The 22,764-nt window shown below is 46.6% G+C and overlaps 1 protein-coding gene across 2 annotated transcripts; it reads left to right on the top strand.

Moving 5' to 3' along the window:
- The first annotated feature begins 537 nt into the window (after nt 1-537).
- FAM234B (family with sequence similarity 234 member B) lies at nt 538-22,456 on the top strand. Of its 2 annotated transcripts, XM_068402150.1 has the most exons (14): nt 538-574; nt 5,896-6,288; nt 7,222-7,320; nt 9,977-10,165; nt 11,672-11,802; nt 12,468-12,615; nt 12,961-13,102; nt 13,743-13,886; nt 17,390-17,471; nt 17,702-17,857; nt 18,467-18,584; nt 19,739-19,965; nt 20,376-20,624; nt 22,221-22,456. In XM_068402150.1, exons 1-13 carry the CDS (start codon nt 538-540, stop codon nt 20,379-20,381), a joined length of 1,872 nt encoding a protein of 623 aa, XP_068258251.1. In that variant the 3' UTR covers nt 20,382-20,624; nt 22,221-22,456. The 2 variants fall into 2 exon arrangements, with proteins under 2 accessions (XP_068258251.1, XP_068258252.1); XM_068402151.1 differs by lacking the exon at nt 538-574 and having other exon boundaries at nt 6,202-6,667.
- The last annotated feature ends 308 nt before the right edge of the window (nt 22,457-22,764 follow it).

Consider the following 22,764-nt stretch of genomic DNA (forward strand, 5'->3'; position numbering starts at 1 on the left):
GCTCACCCGCCACCTGCTTCCACCGCCCTGCACGTCTCTGCCCCTGTAAAACAACAGGGAGCAAAGAAAGGGCGACCGAGCCAGTGAAGAACTTTGGTTTTGGTGGGAATCCCAAAGTTTAGGCCAAGCGGGGGGACACCTTTGCAGGAGAGCGGCACCTCCCAGGTTAAGGCCCCGGTGCCATCCCACCCAGAGGGCTGCCCGCTCCACGCAGGGGCAGCCCCATGAGGAGAGGCCCTTAGGGCCCGGCAGCCTGCACCCCTCGCACCCCCTGGCTGCCCACCACGTGGCCTTCACCCGGAGCTCCCAGGGACGGAGACCCTTGGGGCTGCCCCCCGCCACCCCTAACCCTCTGCCCCAGCAAAGTGAGGCCGTGCGGGCGAGCAGCGAAGCAGCCCTCGGGCCCCCGCCGCGTTGGGGGGGGCGGGGAGGGGTCCCCGCCGCGGCGCCTCAGGCCGCAGAACTACAGTTCCCAGCAGGCCGCGGGAAGGCGCGGAGCTGGAGCGGCGGCGCGCATGCGCACTGCGCATCTCCACCATGGCTACGGTGCTGTCCCGGGCGCTGAAGCTGCCGGGTAAGGGGGTCTGCACCCGCGGGAGGGAGGGAGCGCCGAGCCGGGAAGGACCGGGGCACCCACGTCCGTGTCTGCCCTCGGCGGCGAGGAGGCGCGGTTGCCGCTGCCTGGGGGCGGTGGGGTGCGTAGCCATGGCGATGTGGCCATGTGGGGCGAGGCCCGGCGCGGGGGCGAAGGGGCAGGCCCGGCCGCCCTGGGGGCGCAGGCGGTGCGGGGGACCCGGCGGCCTCTGCCCGGGTCCTGTGGTGGAGGGTGGGCTGCAGGGGACGGGGCAGCGCCGCGGGGCTCCGGGGGCGGCGGGGGGCCTGGGCCTGGCCGCGGCCCTGTGAGGAACCGCTCAGGACAGCCGCCACCGCCGCGAGAAAGCGTTAGCCCCTCTCTGATCCGCTCCTGACGGGTTTTACCCCCAAAAGCCGGGCCAGGTGTTCGGTAAGTGCCACTGCAGTTACCCAGGAAAACGTTTAAAGTCTGCCTACCAGCTCTGCGTACCTTTCGGCCAAAGATCTTCTGCGAGATGAAAGGACATTCAAACATAAGGGACTATTGTGTCAGGGAACCAGATCTCTCAGAGATAAGGCAGTGAGCAGCTGTCCAACAATCGTTCTCTTCACGGAGGATATTAAAAGAGAATGAAAATACACTGCAAAAACAGATCTTGGGAGCATGCTAGTTGCTGTTGGATGGACTGGAGACAGTGCCAATGCACCTGGCTGCATTAACCCAATGGGAGTGCCTCATTGCCCCTCCTGACCATATCTGGCCTTCAGGACAGCCGTGGAACAGAGACAGCTGTGAACCTCCCGAGGGAGGGCTCCTTCCCAGCACCATGCACTAGTGTGGTCCTGCAGTGCCCCAGTCTGTGAAAGTGCACTCTGTGGGCAGGTCGTACTTTCCTCCTCCATTGGTCCATGAAGATCATGGTAATGTCTTCAGGGCCTTTCCTGCCAGCTTTTAGTAACCCATACTAGGAGTCATTATTTATTTGGTTTATGTAGTGCCTATTAGATCTCATTTAAAGAAGTTTTGTTTGCAAATCAATTTCTTCCTGGTTATATACGTAAGTTTGTCTAAATGGGAAGGAATACATTTTACATGAAGTTTATTTAGGAAAAGAGCTAACTGGTGGGTATAAGTGTGTGTTTTGGGGTGTGACCGCTGGGGGACTGTACAATAACAAGTACAGATCTCTTCCAGGACCTCTGAATCCAGTGTGATCTATTTGATATCTGCTGTTGGGAGGTACTGGTTTGGAAAAGAGCGCAGGCCTTGCAACTGCAGTTAAGAAAACAGTTATTGCATCAGTCCTTTGGTTAATTTACATATATCAAATTATATATATTTGTGTGGTTAACTCTTGAAAAATGTAGCTTTCAACAGCAATGAGAAAGCAGAAAGCCTATTGCTATAGCTTTTTTTTCCTGCTGCGTCTCATTAAATTAATTACATCAATATGTGACAACTTATCTCCCCAAGGGCTTAGAGATATGTCTGCAGTACCCAGTGACTGGTGCCTGCCAACTGCCAGCTGGGAGAAAAAAGAAAAATAAACAGAACATGAAGCGAGTACAAAGGATACTGGAACCAATATGTCATAATTGGAATGACGTACTGAAAATTGTAGTCGTCTCAGGTCCAAGATTTGCTCTTTTTCACTCCAAAGTGAGTGCAAAGAAAAGCCTTTCCAGTAAGTTAAAAACATGAAAAAAGATGACAATTAATATCTTTCAAGCCATCAGCACTAGAAATAAGTATTTAATTATGAGTGGGACCTGATTCCAACACAGATCACCTCACAGATACCTCCTTTCCAAGTCATGATCACATGATTCATCTTCTATGAGAAGTCACATTCTTCTACTGCAATAGTTGCAAGAGCTGCCTGTGCAAAAAGTACTATTAGGAAAATGCACAGGGGATTTTCAAAGTCATAAAGAGGGTTTAGAGTCCAGCTGCCCTTGAAAGTCGATAAGTTTGGGGCATTCTCTCTCTCTTCTGCCTGTGAAAACCTCCCTCTTCAGTATTTGCTTTTTCTTCCAGTGGCTGCAAAAAAAAATCCAGGGCGACATGACCAGCAACTTAGCTGGTATCCCTCCTTCCCACAGCAAGTGATCTAAAACTCAGATGAAAAGTCATGTTCCTTCTGCTGTCTTATCAGCCAGGTGAATCATGACTTATGTATTCTCTGCACCACAGAACAGCCTTGGGAGGCTGGGCTGAGCGCGTCCTCACCAGCTCTCACGCACATTCACAAAACACCTACAGATCAATTGTTAGGGCTCTATCCAAACAGTGGGAGATGAGCATTTGAATCCTCTGAGATTGGATATGCAATTGGGTTTCCTATGTGCTAGGTGAGTGCGCCAACAGCCGTTGTTAAAGGGCAGTGTCTTCCCTCCCTTTGGCTTAAAAAAACCCAAAATCAGCAGGGCATTTTATGCCTGACCTTATTGAGAGGCTGTGCCTTGTGAGAGTGCCAGATAACCTTTTGAGGAAAGATAGGGAGAAGGAATGCCAGTTTCTGGTTCCTGGTCAGGCTTAGATATGAAATAAGACTGAGCAGGTCTCTGCTTTATAGCTCTCCTATAACTCAAAAGATCTTTTCCTATGTAGATCACTAAAAGCTGTAGGTCATTACTGTGTAATAGCTATTTTCTAGCCTCTGATAGTGGATTGGGATTCTTACCTGGTTCTCAGCAGGAAAGCTATTCCTGTAACAGATCATCTGTGGTGGTTGACACCACTGTCGATGTTCCCAACATCTTAATCCCAGCCAGTTCAAGGAGTGGGTGAGCCATAGTTTTGAGGTCCTTTCTGTCCCCCAGAGATCCAGAACAAAGCTGTTCCAGATAAAGCTCATTCCTGTCAATGCTGTTAGTTTTCCCAAGGGTGAACAGCAGGTTTCAGTCTTCTGGGTTGACTGTCTGGAATTAAAATAATTAAACAAAACACAGTATATCTGAAGTGTATGTATGCTGTTGAGTTGTTTTACTCAAAGCACACTAGTTTCCAAAACCGGGAGCAGTCTGGTTAACGTAACTGTCCGACTTTGACTTCCCAGGCTAAATACCATTTACTCTTGGGCCAGCAGCATTTGGTTTTCATACCACTCTGACCTGGCTTGAACTGGCACATCTGGATCTGTAGTAAGAAGCTGCAAATACCTTGCCAGTGAGTCCTCTCTGGAATTTCTTGTTTTCGCTGAGTACTCTTTCAGCAACTTGTCAGCACAACCTACTGTATAGACATCTGGGAAATTCACACTGTGCTGTCACTACAATCTCTGAGCAGAAAGCTGTGTGCCACCGAGGTGAGTGGCGTTCTGTGCTCCTCACAGGATGGAGCCAAGGTTATCAAGACTTCCTGAAAAGCCCACTCTTTGAATGCATGAAACAATGCAGTGTCTCACAGGGATACACCAGACCATCCCATAGGAACGTAGTATCTTTTAGCTGAGTGCTCTGCCTCCACAAGGAACAGCTTTTTGGAGTGTGTATGTGCACCAGATTGCTTTGATGTAAGTCTTTTGTAGAAGCCCCTAGTTCAAAAAGGAAGGGTCTGATTTAGAGATGTGATCTCGCTGGATATCTTTATTTCCCTCTGTTCAGTGTGGGTGGGTTGTCCTGGCTGTTCCTCTTAGTGTGGGGCATTTGATCTTTAGTGGGACTGACAGTTTTTCTTAAATCCTGAAATTGACATCAAGTACCATTTAGAAGCGGTACAGGAAGGGGAAGTGAAGGTCCTTTCATGGGGTGAGAAATGAGACAGAAATGAGATCCACATGCTGCAGAATAAATTCTAGATGATGCAAAACAGGTGTGTTGCACTAACTAGATACGACAGTATGTCTGTAACTCTGAGTCTGCCTTTAACAGGAAAAGCAGAAGTAAGGCATATCATCTCATGCAGGAAGAATAATCATGAAAGCCCTGAAATTTCCGCTCTGTAAAGCCTTCCCATCATCTTACTGTCTGAAACTAGTTACTGCTTGTGTGTTTTTGCTTATTATTTATGCTTTGCATGTATCACTTCAAGCATCTCCAGGCACAAGTCAGCTCCTGTCTCGGATCAGCTTTAGGCAAAGGGAAATGAGGCAGATATCTGGGATCGCAAAGTCCCACCTTGGCATAGAGGAAAGAGAGAAATAGAGTGAGACCCTGCAGACATCAGAGCAGTGGCCATGGCTCCATGCCCAGCCTGGTGGCACAGGGCAGCTCCCTGAGATGTGATCCTCCACTCGTAGCTCAGGGCAGTGAGTCTGCGTGATCTTGCCTGCCCCTATAAACAGATGGCCCTGGGCCTTACACCAGTATGTACGACCGGGCTCTGCCCTTGTCACACTCCCTGCGACTGTCTAGGGCTTGGAGGAGAAGTCATCAATGTGCCAGGCATCTGTGGCAGAGACACCTAGAGCTAAGCTACTTTGTCGTGCCACCACCTGAAGGCATCAGTACTAAGTTATCTGTCTTGGCAAGGCCAAGCACAAGCTGTCAGCTCTGATGGGAGCAGGAACAGAGCAGAAACACTGTGGTTTCCTGCTGCAGGTGCTGGAGCAGTCCCTCTTGCAGTGCTGAGCCATCCAGAGAAGGTGGTGTCTTAGAGGGGCAGCCCTGATCCCTTCAGACACCAGCATGTTACTGACCCAAAAGGGCAAAATCACTTTGCCCTTATCTTCAGGGAGTCGATACCCATTTTTACCAGCGCTGCACAGAAACCATGCGCAGTTCTCTATCCCTTCTATCCCTCACGAAGCAAGACAGCAGATGTGGCACACTAGAAGGCAGCAGTGCTGCTTGGACCAGGCTGGAAGAGCAGGGGAAAAATGAGTTGCAGAGGGAGGCCCCCTCAGAGAACACAGAATACAAGTGAAGAGGGGCTGTGTCCGGATTAGAGGTTTGCAAATGGTAAAGGAGTTCAGAGTCTAAAGTCAAGAGAATGCTGCAGTTTAGGTACTCAGAGCATTACACATGACTTCGTGTCAGTGTGTCTCATTACCAAACAAGAAAGTATTAGAATTAAATCAGCCATGAATTCCATATATATAGAATATATACATGTGTGTATATATATATTTATATAGATATTCTATATATACACCTTTATCTTGGGAAAATAAACTGTCGGCATCTTTTCTCCTGCAGCTCCTACTCTGAAACATGGACAGACCCTGTCTTTTCTCTCCCACCTCTCACTTGGATCCATGCAAAATGCAGCCTGCGCTGTCCTCCATTCTGTATTGCCCTCCACTGCAGCCTTTTGTCCACTGAGATCCTGCAAAAGCAAGGATCTCATGCTTTATTGTCTCTCTCCATCTCTTTGCTCAGGAAAGAAGAGCCCGGATCTCGGGGAATACGATCCCCTCACTCAGGCTGACAGTGATGAAAGTGAAGATGACCTGGTACTCAACATCCAGAAGAATGGGGGGGTCAAGAATGGGAAGAGCCCCCCTGAGGAGGTGCAGGACCCTGACTCCGATGTGGAGGTTGGAATGACAAAGCAGCACGCGTCAGAGAGCGCACCCGAGGGTTATCCTGCAGAGACGGCTGGGAGTTTGGAGCAGAAGGCTGCTCCCTCCCTCATGCCATACCTGCGCACAGCGATCTTTTTGCTCACTGTGGTGATCTCTGTGATTCTTGTGTTGGTGTGCGCATTTCTAATTCCCTGTCCCCCTAGAGACTTGCATAACACCTGGAACCGCAACCTAGGTCAGGGAGCAGGTGAGAAAGCCCCAGGAACAGCATCTGGCATGGGGGAGGTGGCAGCTCCCAGGCTGGGCATCGGTGGGAGAGACCTATCTGGGAGAGCCAGCTCGGAGCAGAGGCCCTTCCTCACCACTGCAGATGCTCCGAGGTAATAGACAGGCGGCTGTGTCCTGCTCACACTTCAAGCTGAGGCCTGTGAAATCTGGCATCAGTAGATAACAGTGCCACAAAATCTTGTTTCTGTCAACACCAAAAAACATTTTGACTCTTCTCCCGTCCTGCCTTTTTGACCGGATGGTGCGCTCTGTTCCAGATGGAGATGTCCCAGCCCACTTTAAAACACAGCGCCTCCCTTTCTACATCCTGGGTCTCACCAACACCTCCACGCTAAAGGGTGTGTGTGTGTTTGGGAGGAGAGGGATAGAAGTCTTTGTGTCTCCTAAGTGGCTTAGCTAATCTTATTTCTTTTGTCTTCTTGTCCTGCTTGAATCCATAAGTCAACATTCAGGATCTTTTGTCATCCTATACGGGCCACTGGTAACATTTCTAAAATATCTCCCATTCTGACCTCTGCAGTAAAGTAACAGTGGTTTGTGAAATAATTTCTGCCAGGTGTAGATATGTCTCTCCCTCCTTGCTTTCTGCCCCTGGCTTCCAAATCTAAGCCTTTCATAAGATATATGGCTCCCACATCACCTCAGAAAGTGAAGTGGGAAGCAGACATCTTGTTGGCTCCTCCATTTTTCCCTTTCCTTTCTCTGACTCAGATGCTACATTTCTGCCTTTCCATGCAGTGGTGGGAGCTGCCTGGCATTGGTGGTTGCCTAGCAGTCTCTGAGGCTTTGCTGTCCATGAGTCTTTTCTGAGCCAGCCCCCGGCTCCCAGTGTGGAGAATGGGCTGGGTGGCCTTTTTGACAACAGTGGGATCATTCTGTGTGACTGTTGCAGGTGGAGTGTTATCCCCACTGGAGCTGTGCGATGTAAACGGTGATGGGCTCCCTGACATCCTCATTGTCTTCACTGCCTTGATGAATGCCAGCGTCATGGGTAAGCACTGCAGCTCCTTTCCATTCCTCTTTCTGTACTTGTCAGTATGGACCTTTGTATTTTTGTCTTACGCACAGGAAGGGTTCCTGCCACTGCAAATCCACTGCATTGCTCTTTTCAAAGTTCCTTAAAATGGCTGGTGTGCCTGTGCTTTCTCATGCTGCTCATAATTTTCATTGCAAGCCTGTGCTCCCATACCTGTTGGGTCATTGTCATCTGTTTCTCCTTATCTCATCTTGGGGCAAGTCCATCTCTTTATCCTGTGTTTGTGCACACTTGGTTTAGGGGCAGAGATAAAGCGATCAGAAAGCATTGCTCTACAAATAGCAGTTGGAAACAAGATGGTGTCCCCGCCCCGCCTTGTTATCTCTCAGAACCCTTCACTGGGCTCTTTGCTCAGCCTAACTACCTCTATTTTACAAGCACAGAGGGGGAAGCATGGAGAAGGGAAGTGGCTTGACAGAGGTCACAGATGAGATTCAGTGGTAGAGTCTCAACTCTTTCCTGATCTGTGGTCCAGCGTCCTGGTCATTACCAACGGTAGTTGGCAACAGGATCAGTGATGGCAGAGGTGACTGTTGGAGCACTCTGATTCTTCTGAACTAGCCAATTGCTTGCCAACGGGAAGCTTTGTAGATTTTTTTAGAGCAGCTGTAGGTCAGTGTTGCAGGAAACACCCTCACCTTGCTGCCTTTTTCTCCAGGTCACTCCATATACTTGCCAGGCTCCAAATCATTGTTAATTCAGAGATAATAGACTGGCTGATGGTGGGGAAGCTACTGTGCCTGGCTGTTTAGCAGATATCACCCTGCTTCCTCCTCCTGGCTGCTTTTGCTTTCTCTGTTAGCCCTCACACCCCTCAGGTAACATAGCAGCAGCCTGCTGATACTGGACACTGTTACACAGGGGCTGCCAAATCCAGTGGCATGCTATTGCACTGGGCTTCTGAAGTGCTGGAGGTTCTCAGCTGCCTGCTGTACTGCGTCTGCCCAGCCTGGCATCACCTGAGAATAAATGAATCTGTTCAGTCTCAGAGACATATTCAGAGAGCAAGAATACGTTGCATGGCCTGAAGAGAACTCTTGTGGGAGCAAAATGCCTTAGCTCTTCAAAGAGTAGGGTAATAAAAATATAGTTAGAGGACAGGGAAGATGCTGCTTTTCCATGGCCCAAACAAGGTCCTTGGTATTTCACAGCAAGTCCTATAGAAAGAAACCTATGAGTAGAGAGAAAACTGGAGAGTAAGTTAAGAAAGAAAGAGAGCCAGCGAGATACTGTTGACGTAAAGGCTACATTCAGTTTGTAGAGGTTGTCCTTGCATTCTATATTTTTCTGTTGCATTTTATTTATCTGTCTTTCATCACAGACATATGTACAGTTCTCAGCATGCTCTGAATGGACCTAGTCATACCTAGCTGCATCCTGGGCTATAGCTATGCTGGAAGACAAAAAGCAGATACTAAAGCAGGTGTAAGCACATCACAATCCTAAACCCATATAGCTGGACATCAGCCCTCCTGTAGCTTGTGCTCAGAACATTCACACAGTGTCCAGTAGAGATAAGCTTGGGATAGGTGCCTGGTGAAGTAAGCTATGACATTGTTAACTATTTCTCCAGCTTGTACACACAACAGCTGTGAGCTGCATTCAGGAGTTAGTAGTTCTTGGTGCCTGCCAACCCAATGAAGAGCACTTGGGCTGGGAAACCCCTTAGCATAAGTCAGATGATTTTCAGTTTGAGAAGAGAGTAAGTTTGATTTAGAGAGTGGACTCAGACTTGCTTTTAGCCAGTGGCCCAGATACACCCTTTCTGTAGTCAGGTCACATGTTGTTTTGCTAGTATGACTGGAGTCATCTGGGACTATTATTTTGAAATGTGTGGGAGTTAATCTTAAATTGTGATGTGAGCGTACCAGGTGGAGATTGCAGTAACCGCAATTATGTCTGAGGGCAGTCTGAGCTAAAAGTTGCTTGCATTTGGAATCAAAACCAACAGTCAATTGAAACAGCATAGAGCACTTTTTTCTTACAATTATTTTGTGCTAACTGGTGAATTAGGAAAAGACCTCTGAGTTACACCAATTGGTTTCATTCGCTCTATTTTTCACAGTAATAAAACTCATTTGGAAAACAAAGGAAAAAGGTCTCAGATTGCCAATCACCTTCTGCTGCTCCGGAATTACAAACAACTCAGGACTTTCACATGAGGTGACATCTGCCTTGGGAGTCACTTAAGGTTTCCCCTTTGTGCTCCTCCATTGTCTTGAGGGAGAGGGGATCAGAAGGATCAGTCTGGTTTGGCAGCAGTACATTTCACACCAGGAAGCCAGCACAACTGAGCAGGTTGTCCCCAGGATCTTGATTCCTCTGTGCCCAGCTGAGCACATTTCTTGCTGTGAGCTCAGGTCCAACCTGCATGATTGTCTGCACTGTTGGCTGACAGCCCAACTTGTCTGGAGATCACTGCTGTCTCTGCAGGCAGAGAGACTCAGCCATGGGGTGGGATTTGACCTTTGCTTCAGGCACTGTGGATTTGGCTGGCTTGAGCCACTCAGCTCTAGGAGCTAGAGCTGAAACTCAAGCCCAAAGACCAAAGGCAGCAGGACATAGCCTCTGATGCCAAGGGATTTCACTTTCTCTTTTCTGCCTCTTCCAGGTGTCTCTAGGCCCTCCGTAACAGTGGTGGCCCTTTCTGGTATGAATGGCAGCACCCTGTGGTCCATCCAGCTTCCAGAGGAGACTCGGAGTGTGCAGTGCAAAGGGCTGTCACTGGGGGTACCTGCAGAGCCCGTCTGCCTTGTTACAGGAACATCGAAACTCCTCAGCCTTCTCAGTGCCTCCACAGGTAGAGTTAACTACCAGCACATTAGAAATATGCTACTGCTTTTTTTGTTTTCTTTACAGGACTAATAAGCGTGAATGATTCAGTGCTGGCACTTCATGGTGGCTATTATCTAGTGACACACAGGACGAAGTCAAAACACTAATAGAGTTTCTAGTTACACGGAGTAAGAGAATCCAAACCATTGCTGCTTTGTGGCAGTGTCCTCATCCTGCCATCTCAGAACATTTCAAAGTGTTAATCTTAACCTGTAGCATCCCCATGGCATAAAGGGTAGGTAAAGTCTGTTCTCATCAACATTGAGCTGTTAGTACAACTCAACACCTACCTAACAGGACTGAAAAGCTGAACATCGTTCTTGGAGAAGTTATATACGGGCATGTGCTACAGCCAGGAAACCTTCCAGAGAAATTAGTCCTGTAGAAGAATTGATTAGATGTGCATGAACGTTGCATTTTTAATCAGTTGATCGTGTGCACTTCCATTCTCTGATTGCTGTTTGTTCTACCACATTAATTCACTGGCAGAAATATTCATAGGTAGGTATAGGGATGTTTTTGGAATCAGAACAGAGAATGGAGAGATACAAGAAACCTGGGGTTTAAGTGACAGATCCAATCAATAAGCAGCAGCACTTACCTTTCAAGTGCTTTTAGGGACCAGATTACTTGTACAGTGTTTGCATGGTCAGGACCATGGGCTGTCTCTTTACCAGCAGTAGTAGCGTTACTAATGCATGCAAGTGTTGCAGGTCTGGCCTTTGGTTTCCTTTGTGATGCAGGGGCAAACCCTATCCTACATAGCAGCAGCAGCAGAAAAGCATTTTTAAACTCTGATTGAAAAAGCAGAAGTGTTGGCAAAAGAATCATGGAAAAGTAAAAGCGTTGAATTTAATTTTGCCTTTTTTGGGTGTTTATTTGCCAATTTGCAAATCAGGTTTTACTGAGTTTCCAGCTGGGTCCATGCTGGATTGCTGAACCATTTGACATCATGTCTGCTAACATGCTTTCACCCTGAGGTGGAGTGAGCCACTCCATGCTGGAGTGGCTATTTGCTGCTGGGAATTTAACTGAGACACAGATTTTCACTTTGAATATCAGAACTGCCCATCTGTTCCCTTTCCTGGCATCTGCCTACAGGTTTTACTGCTGGCTGAGGAAAACAACTGCTGTCCTGCAGAGCAGCACTCTCATTTAGGTTCTCCCTTCCAAGAGTGAAACTCAAATATTCTCTGCTATTTCAGGAAGTGTTTTGGGCTCAGGTCTTTCTAGAGAGATGCTAAGAAGGAAGCACAGCAGGACTTGAAGACAATCTGAAGAAATGCTGGGAGAAGAACTTTGCTTCCCACTGCAGCTTGCCCCAGTTTGTAGGCTTGTCTTTCCTCTTCTCAGAGAATGTGGGAAACAACCTCTCTTGCTCCCTCCTTTAAGAAGGTTTTGTGGAACCCTCTGGGGATGCCTGCTGGTTCCTCAAGTGCTGCAGGTCTCTTTCATCCTGTTCTTTCTGCAGGCAAGACCATCTGGACACTGAACTCCATCCACCTTTCAAATGGGATCCTGGCTGCACCGGCTGCAACTCTTCCGGATGTAGATGGAGATGGGATTAGGGATATTGTTGTTCTGGCGCTCAAAGAGACGCAGGTACAGCATATCCCTGCTCAAGTTTTGGAAGGACCTTTACTATACAGAGGAAGAACAGGGAGCCTGATGTGGAAAGGCTGTAACAGGAGCTGCAAGAGCCCCTACTTTTCATTCCCTTAGATTTCCCTGCAAAGCACCCTTTTTCTTTCAATAGGTCAGAGCAGTGAGATCAAGCAGTAATGACACTACCTGCATTTCTTGTCAGCTGGGAATGAACAGAAGGGTCATTATTTACCCCTGGCTGAGACTTATCTATTTCTGTTCAGTGAAGGCTTGGTTTGAGTTCTAGCAATGTAGGGAGCCATGTTGAGATAGATCTCTGGAGAAAGGAGCATTCAGCTTATCCAAAAGAAAGAAATACTTGTATGATTAATTCAGATGCAGATTTCCTCTATGCTCATCCCTCCCCACAATTCTAGCATTGATGTTGTTAGAGGAGTTAGGTGTTTGAAGTCCCTTCCATCTTTGATGCATTTGCAGTCAAAAGAGCATGAAAGGTAAGACTCCCAGGAAGCCAGACTGAGCAGAGAGAAAGTGACCACCAGCTAGACCTTGCTGTGGGGAAAAAGAGCAATGGAGCTTCATGCTGTGGTGACTGGGGAAGATTCTGAGAGCACAAGTGCATGAAAGCACTGCTAAAAATCTCTATATCTCTCTCTTTGCAGCCTGATGTGTTTTTCATCTTGGTGTCAGGAAAGACTGGGACTGCTTTGGGTGGGCCTGTGAAGTACAGCACCAATGGAGAAGGGAAAGTGATTGGTCCCCAAGTCCACATCAGCAGCCGGGGAGCCATTTACATCCTGTTTGGTTTTGGTAAGATGCACCTTGCCTCTCCAGCACTTCACCTTACTGAGAAAACTTTCATTTTACCTAAAATGGCCCAGAGCATCCCTGTGATATCTCTACCATGCCTTCTGCTGTAAAAGCTAGGAGTAGAGGGCATGGGAATGAGTCTCAATGCCATGGTGTGGAAAAGTGCAGGAGCACCAACACCTGCTAGCCTGGAATACCTTGGCGTCACAAAGGCACATCATGCCAGGGAAGTTCTGGGGCATTTCTTTGCCTTCTACCACAACTGCAGTGGTCCCAAGGACCCCCTGTGCTACTAGGGAGTTAACTTCTGCAGGCAGGACTCTTCATCTTTACTCTTCCTGGCAGGTAATGTTCAGGCAGTTGCCCTGAGGGATATCTTTACCCAAGCCAGAAACCGGGACAGCTTTCCTGCAATGCTGCAGCAGGAGGAGCCGGAGTGGGAAAAGCGCAGATCTATCAACCTGTCAGAGCTCATCGACATTTACAGGTAGGAGATGGACTTGTCATCTTGCTTCTGTTGGGAGAGGAAGGGAAGGGTAGGAACCTCTTAGTGCTCCTAGAGATGGTCCCTTCTACTTCAATACTATCCTTCTTTTCATTGTCCAGTTGATAACAGTACCCTGGGGAACCCATTGTTTCCTCCCTGTCCTGTGATTGTCCTAGCAAAAATGCAGAGCATGATAAAAGGGAGTCCTTTGCTCCTCCTGCTTCTTGTTCCTTTCTTCCACCCCCTATGCATACCTGGAGAGAAAAAAAAAAAAAAAAGGTGTTCCCAGCTAATGGAGTCCCTTTGGGAATCTCAGTCTGTGTACAGCATTGTAGGCCTGGATTTCTCAGTGCCGCCGCCTTTGCTGCCAAATTGGGGTCAAGGACAGCCCGGATAGGAATAAAGGGAGGGAACAAATGTGAACCCCCAAACTCCATGCTTTTATAGTAACATCTGAATTTAGCCCACTGAACTGAGGAACCCTCAGAGGAAGCTAAGTGCCATCACTGGGGAAAAGATGGGCTTCTCCAAGAATAGTTCAAATCTTAGGTAGGATGAATTGCCATGTGGACAGGCAGCTAGTGCTGAGATATGCAGATACAAGTCTTAGAATCTCCTCTCTGCTTTCCATTTGTCCCAGTGGGGGTGTTGAATTCCTGCAGATGATGAAGACACCTGACACAAACTGCAGCAACCTTCTTATCACAACCAAAGAGGGCTTGATCTTACTGCGGGGACAGGACCTGGAGCCCCACTGGACCCTGGAACTGCAAAACATCAGCAGGTTACATACTGCTAACATTTTTCTGTCCTATTTCTTCATGTACCGTTTCCTGCCTTTCATTTGTAAGCACATGTGCTCCTTAGAAAGCAGTTGAGAAGAATTCTCCAAGACTACAGAGAAATCTAAGAACTGGAGTTGTGCAAATGCATCACTGAGCAAGTGAGGAGGGCAGGGGGAGCAAGGCACAGAAGGCTGAAAACCTGAGCTGTGTGCTTGTGAGTGATCACAAATCAGGGGCTTGATTCAGGTACCCAACGCTGATGTCATGAGAATGTCGTGGCATTGGAATTCAGGGGATTACTGGTGTGTGATTCAGCCCATCTGCTGTCCAGGGCTGCCACTTGCCGGGTCAGTGGAGAGGAGCAGTTACGTTAGTGATGTTAAGTATTTAGAGAAGGTGTCTGAATGTGGCCCACAGATCTTGATGTTCCTTGAAAGCTGAATATGAGCACTCTGGTGGCAGTCAGCCCACCATCTATACTAAATGTAAACCTTAAAATAATACTGCTCGTTCTCTGATTTCACACAAGGAAATTAAGTAATATGCGAGATCTCATGAGTTGATAATAACCAGCAATTTCAGCTTGCCCAGTATTAAATATTTGAAAAGGGCAGTTGGGCACAGTTGAGGGAAATTAGGTGGGTAACAAATTGCTTGCTTTGTTATCTAGAGGAAAAAAAGCAGCTCTCAGCTCAGTGTTACCTGACTGTCAAGAGGATCTATAGGAAGAAGGCACTGGAACTTTATTAAGCAAAATAAATCAGTGTTCAGCTAGGTTTGACATTCAGATGATGTCCACATTCTTGAGGGCTGATGGGTGACATAAGCAATGGCTTTAGGAATGACTTATGACTAGTTGATTGTGCTGTGAGGAAAGAAGATGGACTGAAAGTGTTTTGGGCCCAGAGCCTGCAGACTTCTGGATGTGTCTGAGGTCTGGTTTAAAGGGTGTGTACTGACTGAGCAAAGCCAGTTCATAGATGCTGTAAAATCAGTTATACGCAAGAAATTTCTAAATGGACCCACTAATGAACTGGAAAATTTCTATGGGTTCAAATCAAGAAGGGTTGAAAACTGCTTTTCCTGTTTTATTCACAGAATCACAGTATGGTTCAGGTTGGAAGGCACCTCTGGAGATTGCCTAGTCCAACCTACCTGCTCAAGCAGGCTCAGCTAGAGCAAGTTGCTCAGGGCTGTGTGATGTCAGGTTTTAATTATCTCCCAGGATGGAGACTGCACAGCCTCTCTGGGCAACTAATATTCCAGGTTGCCGCACTCCAGCCATGTTTTTTCTGGTTCCATGACCTCCCAAGGAACAGAGTACAACACACGTACAGGAGCTGCCAGGTAGGCATTGAAAAATAATGAAAGCAATTCTTGTTCAAGGCCACTGTGCTAAAGTCCTGGACTACCTGTTTTCTTGGAGTTGAGAGGTGAAATCTGCTAGACTGAATATATTGTGGGCAAGCATTTATTTAAGGGGAAATTTTTTTTTTTAGAACTTAGAGAAGTTCAGCTTAAGCAACACAGGCTGGGGGACAAATTCAGCTCTGGAGTGTCATTACAGAGTCAAACAGATCAAAACCCATTTCCTCATCAGACAAAGCTTACAGAGCCAGCTGAGAGCTCCCCTTCTCCTGGGTAAACCTGCCCCAAGCATACCACTCTGGCCAGGCAGACTGAGTCCAACCATTTGGGAACAGTCTCCAAGAAAAACAACCAAGAAAATCTGCTGCACATGTGCTGCATTTCCAGATAGCTTTTGACAAGATCCCTGGAAAACCATAAAGGAGAGTCAGTAGTCATAAAACAAGGGCGAAGTTCAGAGACCATGAAATTGAGTAAGCAGTTGAAAATTGTGTTGCAAGTGGATGTTTCAGATGAGAGAGGATTAATAGCAGGTTGCTGTGGGGATTACTGTTGGGCAAGAATAATTACTAGCCTTCTGGTTCATTTAAGAAAGTGCCCAGGTGATTTTTCAGTTGATTGGTAGCATCTAAAATACATATGTCTGTCTACATTCAGTTTGTGGGATCTGCCACTGACTGTAACCCATACCCGACATGAGAAGAGGCACCTTAGGAGATGTTTTAAGTTTATGCCCGTAGGATAGAACTACCTACTACTTCCTTTTGCTACTGGAAAGCTTTCAAGCTATGGGAATGTCCCATGATACTGCTTTGAAAGCATTGGTTCTGGTTGCCAAAAGTGTCTGTAAAGCAAATGACATTCTTTGATGTAGCAAGTATAAATAGTCCAGCCACTGCTGTACTATGGCATTGCTGTTTAGGAGCCATTCTGGTATGCACATTTTAAAGGGGAACCTGGAAAAAATGGGAGAAAAGGGCTGGAAAAAATGCTTTAGCATGGAAGATTTAAGTCAGTGGGTTTATATGATCAAAGAGAAGCCTGAGAGGCGAGTTTATCGGCATGTGTAAGTAACGGGAGCTAACAGCCATTTTAATCTTGCCATAGCAAGAACAAGTGCCTTGGAACAAAAGCCATTCATGTTCAAGAAAATGAATAGGCAGGCATGGTTTTTTGGGTGAGATTAATCATTAGAACTGACTGTCACGAGAAGTGATGAATTCATCTCAACTTTGTATTTCCATAGCAAGCCACATGGCTGGTAGATCTAGTCAAAGTCAGCCTACTGGTGCTTGGTTAATTGGGTGAAATACAGCAATCTGTCATAAACAAGAGGAGGGAGGACATATTCTGATGATCCTGCCTTTCCACAAAATGTCTGATTCTGTGAATTTTGAGGAATCGTTTGTGCTTATTTAGAACCTTGTGTCTAGCTGTGGTGAATTTAAGGAAGACAGAGATAAGACTCAGAAAGCCAAAGGCAAGCAGGATGGTTAGAAAACAGTTATAATGAGAGACAGTCAAGTAATAGTGTTATGTCACCCAGAAGGGAGAGGATGAGAGGGGACTTCATTTAAACTGTTGAAGGTTATAAAAAGGCTTGTAAAACCGCCAGCAGTAAGAAAACAAAGAATCATGGGCTGACATTAATGGTGAGTATATTAAGAGTCACTTCACACAGCTAAGGCAGCCTGGGAAATGCACTTTCAGCAGGAGGTCAAATCTGCCGATGCATTTTGAAAGGGCTGCGTAATTTTTTATGACCATAGCAAAACTGTACAAGTTCTCATGCTAAGGAAAGAATAATACAGAGTCATGTCACAGGGTGATAAACAGATGTCTACACAGCCCAGCAAGGGGTGTGCACCCCCCACCACCACCACCCCGCCAGATGACTCTGAAGAATAACTAAGAAGCACCATGGTCTGCTTGATCATTTTTCACTTTTGTGATCCACCAGCAAGTGGTTCCTGACAGTCAGAACAGTTCTGAGTGGATGAAAGATCTTATTTAGCATGGCAAATCCTGCCTTTTTAAGAGGCAGAATGGAGGATAAAAGGAACTGTGCTGCCTCCATCTGAAATCCCCGTTTTTCCTGCTGTGAGGCTGAGTGTTTCTTTTTCTGAATTTGCAGCCAGCCGGTACCAGGTTACTTCAGTGCTGACCAAACGCTGGACTTCATGCTTCAAGCACAGACCAGACATGGGAACAAAAAGGTAAAACAAGTGAAGGTAAGGAGGGCAGTGGCAGGACAGGAGTGAGGAAGGCTGAGTAGAAAGGGACAATCATTCCCTGCTCCTCACTCTTCCCATTTCTGTGGCTGACGCTCATCATTGTGTGGCCACAGGCATGAAAGGGAACAGCATAAGCCATGCCACTGCAAGGGAGCTCTCTCTACACCCACACCTGGACACCCGTTAATGCTAGATCTCTCCCCTGCCTTGAGGTGGTGGTGATAGACGGCAAATCGGGCCTCCCTGTTTGGCACCAGGAACTCCCGTGGCAGAAGCAACAACTCGATGCACTGTCAGTCATGACTTTGGACAAGAAATCTGTTTTCCTCTTCTGGGCTGATGAAGCACAGCCTGTGGTACAAAGTTTGGTGAGCAAGCATCCTTTCTTTACTTTCCAGTTTCTCTGTGAGGCACGTGCAGTCTCTGCCTTTTATTCCTAATGTAATTGAACTTTAAACCTGCCGTATAAGAAGGCTGTCAGGGACGTCTTTTCCTCTTGCTTTGACACTTGAACTTCTCTGAGCCTGAAAACAGGAGTTTTTGTGTGCAAATTCTTCACCAGAAAGCTTTATTCACAAAGTTTGCATCCACAAAACCAAAACTTTCTGTGTGAATTTCATTTTTTTCTGCAACACTGAGATATTTTTACTGCAGATTTGTTCCCAGCCCCAGAACGCTGCTTCTCTGCACGCAGGCGCACAAGTCAGCATAGAGACTCAAACTTCCAGACTGTAGCTTCACCTGTCAAACTGGCTTACAGAGCCAGATCTCAACCTTACCAAACAGGAGTTGTGGAGCAAATTCTGTTTTAGAAAAAAAACTTGGCAGGATTTAATCTCTGTAATACCATAAATTTTTGATTCTCTGATCCATGTAAAGCCCATGCAGTGTCAGAAAACTTCCTTATTTCTTTGGCAGAGCTAGACTCCTCTTTGATAGCCAGCTGTAACATTTTTGTCTGTCCTTTGTTCCAACAGCAACCTGGTCCCAGACCTGAGCGTCCAGGGCTGCACCACCTCTATCTCCTCCATCCTGTTTTTCCTACAGTCCTTTTGGACCTCACCAATGCAACAGACAAAGTCATTGCTTCAGCAGGTGAGTACAAATGGAGAAGAAACTACCTAGGCTAAAAGAAATACAGAGGGAGAGGTAGCTGTGAGAAACAACAGGGTGCAGTTGGCTATTAAAGGTAGCACCTGAGGTCCACCACACATAGGCCAGAAATGGGAAATAAGATTCATCTTCCTCCTGAAGGAATGTCCCGACCAACTCCTATTTCGCAAATAAAAGACCGACCAAGTTTCTTGCACGTGTTTAAGCAAGGAAAGGTCCAAGTTTGATTTTGTGCATGTTTTACACCAGAGAAGTCCCCTGGCTTTCCATGGAGCTATTTATGATTTAAGGCAGTGTGCAAAGAATCACTATGAAACTTTTCTCTCTCACCTCAGATACACTTCTGCCTTTGTTGGCCATCATCTCCTGCTGTCTGGGATAGCAGCTGCGCTGCTTCTTCCTCTTTCTTTTTGAAAGGGGGAATCCAAAATACTGAAACGTGTGTTTTCAGGGAAAAGTAGATCTGGATTTAACACCTATACAAGATTGTACAGTCCCTGTTGGATTTCCTTGCTCTTTCTAAAGCAGTTCAACCAACAGCCAGCCTATTGAGCATGGCAGGATGTGGGATAAAAGATCAGTTCATCCAGCACTGTGTCTGGGAGGCCAGGAAGCACAGAAAAGCTGCTACGTAGTGATACATCTAACTGGATTTGTATCAAAAACACAACTCAGTCAAGAACAGAATATCATTTTACAGGGGTTTATTAGAATGTGTTTTCTGAGGTCTGTACAGATCATTCTGCAGTGACTGGAGGGAACTGACTTGCCCGTGCCTTACCAATTTCCCCTTCTATAGAGGTAAAATGATACCTGCTAACAGGTGTGGGAAGGAAAGTTCTCTGAAAGTGAACTGCAGTATTGAAATATGTTCATCTCCTATGCCAAGCTCAAAAACATCACCTGGAACCAAACCCTTCCATCTCTGATCTAAATTTCAGTTTATTTCCATGGCAAATTTTAACTTAAAATAATTTTCCCTGATTAAGTAAGGTACATGCAATTGTAAAGTCAGACTGAACATACCCTCAGTCCAGTGGATGTTTTGATGGAGTAAAGACTGTAAGATTTCTTTTGGATGAAACGTAATCATTTACTTCTCACCAATATTTTCTCTCCCTTTTCTGATGGACCAGTCGGAATTAACGACCTCCAGAAGGATGCATTTCACATCACTGTGACAACAACTGCAACCTCTGAAAAACAGCCAGGATTTCTCTCAGTCAGCAAGCTGGGCCTGAAGTGGGCCATGATGAGTCACGGTCGAATGGTGTGGCTAAAGGACACCACCACTCCCAAAATCAGCCGTGGAGAAGTGAGGCGATTTCTTGCCAGGCTGAAATTTGTTGACTTTCCTCAGAAGGTGAGATTGTGTAGGAATCCATAATGAAATGCAGGCCTTTGAAAACATTTAATCTCTTCCCTACAGACAGAGTTAGGTGCTCTTTGGGATGCAAAGAGACTGTTTACAAGATGACTGGCCGCCCCTTTGGGCATAAGCTGGACAGATTGTGAGGCCCAGCTGTACTTTGGCAGTTGGACAAGGAGGGGGATCTTAGAAAGAACCAGGGATGATGATCATAAGGGACTGAGAGATTCACAGAGGGAACAGAGAGGTGGGACAGAGATTACTTGTTCTGACATGGGCAAACAAGGGTTCTCCATACAGTGGTGCTCAGGTTTGGTTGCTGACCTGTGAATTACCACTTTTCTCTACCAGACTAGATGATAATACGTTTTGGCTTTAGTTTTTGTTTGCCTTTCCTTCTCCAGCTCTAGCCTGGTGGTTCCTCTGATTTTCGTTGTACCTGTGGCCTATATGGGGAATACAGGAAGCTGCTCTGTGGATCTTCAGGAAAACTGCTGTGTAGAGGGAATGGGGGCTAAAAGCACTTCCCCTTTCTTCAGCTCTCTGGGAATGCTGCTGGAGGCAGGTTTGTCCTAGGCAGACCTGTCCTGTACTAGAGGAACCTTGTTCAGCATCTCCTCCTCCATATGCCATTCTTGCATGCTTCCTTCCAGGTAACACAGAAATGTGAATTTAGAACTTATATACATATATATATATATATATATATATAAAACCAGGTTTAATATATATATATATATATATGTATCAATTTATACAATATATGTATATTTTTTGTATGTTTTATTTATGAATGAGATTTAGGACACTCCTTTTTATGTCCAAACAGTATTCCCAGGCAGTCAAACAAGCTCTAGGCCTAGAGTAGGCCACAATGACTCAAGGCAAATGGTGTGGCTAAAGGGTACCACCTGCTTTATTATTTATATTTTTGGAGAGAAGCCTGTGTCTGGCTCCTGCAGGGCTAGTCTTGTCTACAGCCTTTCCTGTGCTCTCAGTCCTCTTCTCCATTCTGTCCCGAAACTCACAAACAAACTAGCTCTCTGGCTGCATTACCTGATCTAGAGAAAGATGGTCCCCACAGCATTTGCCAGCCCTTGCACTTGTATATTTCTTTCCTCAGTCCCAAGTTCAGGAGAGGTTCATGTGGGCAACGTAGAAACAAAAGGTTTATCTTTTATCTTACCTTATTTCTATCCATCCCTGAGATTTTTATGAACCCAACTGTCACTGTAACGTCACACTGCAGTCCAAGGGGCTGACTACCCCTTTGCGAATGCATCAGAGCCCTTTTGGGATAGATTCCCGGCAGAACCCCACTAGCACTGTAAAGATCACACTAGATCCAGTCACAGCAAAGCTGAATCTCACACTACTGCTTCAGGGTTTAGGGGCTCAGACAGAGGCAGAACGGGAAAGCTTTTCTGTGCATTTTACGCCTATTCTGGGCTCAACTTTACCACTCCCTTGCCAGCCCATCCCTGTGTGCAGTTCCAGGCAGAACAGACTGCCCCCAGGGCACCTTTGCTCACGGTGTGTTTAGTGCTTTGGACTGTGCCTCTGAGTGTGCCATTCTGTGTTATAGTTGCAGAGCATCTACATGAATTTTCTTGTAATAGAAATGACCATATAAAAAGCAACCACTTTGGTGCCACAGCAGCTCCCCACAGTGCAGAGCAACAACATAGGAACTGTTTTCCCAGCCTGCCTTTCTAGATCTGGCCTTTGACATTAGGCAGAACCAGGCTGAGATGAGGATTGCAAAGGACTCTTCTGTCCTCCTGCTGGCACATGCCCTTCCAGCCTTCCCGTGCTTCCCTGTGAGTGGTGGCAGGACTTTGATGCTCCCTCCAGATAGGCACATCTGCCATGTGTTTGTTCTCCTGGGCTCTTGACACTTCTCTTTGCTATATCACCCTCTCTTTTCTCCGTCCCTGCATCTCCATATAAAGCTTCCAGGATAGTCCTTCAGGATTAGCTGCAAGCCCCAAGGCTGGTCCTTGGGCCCTGCTCTCTTACTGTCAGAGCCTGTGAACAGTTTGTATACGTTTAATGGTATTTTTTGTGTAAATAGCTTTGTATATATTAGCACAACTGTAGCAACGGCTCTAGGCCTGGCATTTTCCTCCAGACAGTGTTTAGTGTTTATAATATATAGTCAGTTAATACAGCTGCATAATAGTGACTGAAAGTGTGAGGACCAGGAACATATGCAGATTAAACAGGAGTGCCCCTTCCCTCCTGTCTAGCCACCACCTTGCTGGGAAAGGTGAAGCGACTGTTACCGGAAGTAGTTATTCTCCTGAGGTTCTTCCTGAGAGAACTGATATTCAAGTGCAGTGACGTTAGCTCCTCCGTAATGTGAATTCAGCCTGCCCGCACACACACACATCCCCACTGTGAATAAAGAGTCTGTCTGTATATTGTTGGGAAAATGTATTTGAACTGTGAACTGCAGTGGAGCAAATAAATACTGTATACAGCATCAGTGTGTCATGCGAACCAGTGTTTCACCTTTGAGAGATTATGAGTTTGCTTGATTTGGGGATTGTTTGCGATATTTTTACAATGGGGAGAAGGGGACAGATGAAGAGAAACAAAGAAAAAAGCAAAAGCCCAGCCATGGATTCTTAAAGGTTGCGGAGAAGCACAGTAGAAAGAGAGGGAACTACCTCAGAATGGGAGGTTCTCAGAGAAAAAGGCAAGAAGGGAGCGTGTGGGAGTCATTACAGATAGGAAAGGGGAGAGATATCTGAAAGCAACCCCCCATTCCTACTGCAGCAGCACTTTTAA

Source organism: Nyctibius grandis, chromosome 5, assembly GCF_013368605.1.
Source record: "Nyctibius grandis isolate bNycGra1 chromosome 5, bNycGra1.pri, whole genome shotgun sequence".
In the NCBI taxonomy this organism is placed as follows: domain Eukaryota; kingdom Metazoa; phylum Chordata; class Aves; order Nyctibiiformes; family Nyctibiidae; genus Nyctibius; species Nyctibius grandis.